General features: G+C 55.2%; 1 protein-coding gene across 1 annotated transcript; it reads right to left on the bottom strand.

Moving 5' to 3' along the window:
• LOC123406014 (cytochrome P450 76M5-like) lies at positions 1 to 1,590 on the bottom strand. Its single transcript, XM_045099516.1, has one exon. The coding sequence runs from the start codon at positions 1,540 to 1,542 to the stop codon at positions 58 to 60; it is 1,485 nt and encodes a 494-aa protein (XP_044955451.1). The 5' UTR covers positions 1,543 to 1,590; the 3' UTR covers positions 1 to 57.
• Positions 1,591 to 2,432: the final 842 nt, after the last annotated feature.

Genomic DNA, 2,432 nt, shown 5'->3' on the forward strand with positions numbered 1-2,432 from the left:
GAGTGAGTAGAAAGTAGGTAGAGAAGGTAATAAAGTAGTCGGCGAGTGACCGACTAGCTAGGTGGTGGTGACCATGGGCACAAGCTTGAGAGGCACGTCCATGACGAGGATATCGTCGCTTGTATACCTTTCGGTGACGTCGACCTGGTGAGGTGACATGCCCTCGGGCAGCCTCCACTGGAAAGCATGCAGCATGGATGCGACCATGAAGGGCACGAGGAGCTCCACCATGGGCAATGCCGGGCAGAGCCTTCGTCCGCTGCCCAGCGGGATGAACTTGACCTCCTTCCCCCACATGCCGAGCTCCGTCTTGCCGAGGAAACGCTCCGGCAGGAACTCGTCGGGCCTCTCCCATGCCGTCGGGTCGCGCATGATGGACCACGAGTTGAAGATCAGGGTGGCGCCTTTGGGCACGGCGTAGCCGCCTATCTCGACGCCCTCCTCCACCACCATGCGTGGTAGCAGCAGCGGCGCCACGGGGTGCAGCCGCATCGACTCCTTCACCGCGGCCTGCAGGTACGGCAGCTTCGCCACGTCTGCCTCCGTGATCACCATCTCCTGCGGGAGGGCGGCCTTCATCTCGGCGCGCACCGCCGCCATAACGTCCGGGTTCCGCATCAGCTCCGCCATGGCCCACTCCACCGTGATCTTGGTTGTCTCCGTGCCCGCCGCCAGGATGTCGAATAACATGGCTTTGACATCGCGGCGGCTCAGCTTGCCGGTGGTCATGAGCGCCAGGAGGGCGTCGAGGACGTCGTGGTGGTGGTGATGCTTGCCCTCGCCCAGGCCCAGTCCCAGCCGGGTGTCGATGATCTTGTCCATCACATGGAAGACGCGGTTCATGTGCGTGGTCGTCCACCGGCGAAGGCCCTGCAGGTCCAGCACCCGGAGCAATGGGTACAAGTCCGACACGTTGGGCTCGGCGAGAAGACCCACGATGTCCTCCAGAAGGTCCCTCAGCTGGTCCTGGCCGTCGACGGAGAAGAGTGTGTTGGTCAGCAGGTCGAACATGCCGTGGTACAGGACGTGGCCAATGCCGACGACCTGCCCGGCATGGCGGCGGAAGTCTTCCAGCATGCGGTGCATGGCGCGCTCCCGGGCGCCCTGCGCGGCGGCGAGGCTGCGCGGCGAGAATATGTGCGTGGCGGCGATGCCACGCAGCGTCTTCCAGAGTGGGTCGGAGCTGGGCAACCACACCATAGAGCGGTCGGCGTGCGCCATTGCGCGCCTCGTGTCCGGGACGGTCCGCGCGGCGATGCGGCGGTCATGCTTGGCAAAGGCCTCCCATGCCGCGTCCCGGGAGGACACAAACACGGTGGTCACCGTACCCAGCTTGAGCGTCATGACAGGGCCATGGGCGAGCGCCATGCGCGCGAGGTTGTGGTGGAGGTTACCGCCGCGAAGGTGGAGGAGGTGGCCGACTATGGGCAACGGACAGGGGCCCGGCGGCCAACGCCGCGCACCTCTTCTCATCACGTACACGTAGTACACAAGTGACGCAGCGAGGAGTGCTATCAAAACAAGGCACATATCAGGGGTCATTTTTTTCCTTATGTGCGATATGCGCGCGATGGATGGTGATGAGTTGCAGCAGGCTTGCCTATATGTTTGAACAAAATGTAAACGAATGGTGTCCTATATATAGGGCCTGCCTGCTTGCCAAAGGCATTTCAAGGGGTTGGTAATTTCCTCTACTGGGTCCCACCATATATACATATAGTATATGCAGACAAAGGACACATGCAGAATGCTTTTTGTTTTTGTGTGGATACACATGCATAATACTGGACCCATTCTTGGCACGCGCGCGGCTAATTTGCGGACTGCTGGATTCCTAATTCAAATCAAAGGAATTGACGACTCTTGGGTTTGACACGCGCACGCAAGCCGTCCACCATATGTTCGTATCCTTGCTTGACGGCTGGAAGTAAAAAAGAGTATGTATCGATCCTTGTTCATGGTCGTGGTCGTGGCTTGCTGTTCTGTTCTTGTCCAATGAAAAGAAAAAGGAAACTCTACATACAACGAGCGAAACTGGAAGAGTGGAACCCTGCACGTGCCATACTACAAGCAATGAATGAAACAACATACAATATTAATTTTATATTGTATATTTTTAGTATTGTAAGTATTAATACTCTTCGTACAAATCTGATGAAAGTTAAAAAAGTTTGACTTTACACAAATCTTATATGTGCAGGAAAAAAACAAAGGGGTACATCTTGTCATATCTTTCAATAGCAACGTACGTACGTACGTACCCAGCAAGCTCGATACGGTGATGTATTTGTTTTTTCAAGAAAAAAATTAATCTATTCATCATCAATCATGGCAGCAGAACGAACACTAAAAACAATAAAAATTACATTCAAATCCATAAACCACCTAATGACAACTACAAACAATGAAACGAACCGAAAGCACGAGGCCGT

Source organism: Hordeum vulgare, chromosome 6H (genome assembly GCF_904849725.1).
Source record: "Hordeum vulgare subsp. vulgare chromosome 6H, MorexV3_pseudomolecules_assembly, whole genome shotgun sequence".
Classification (NCBI taxonomy): Eukaryota; Viridiplantae; Streptophyta; class Magnoliopsida; order Poales; family Poaceae; genus Hordeum; species Hordeum vulgare.

Coding starts and splice junctions, on each gene's coding strand:
- LOC123406014 (XM_045099516.1), bottom strand. CDS start 1,542: ATGACCCCTGATATGTGCCTTGTTTTGATAGCACTCCTCGCTGCGTCA.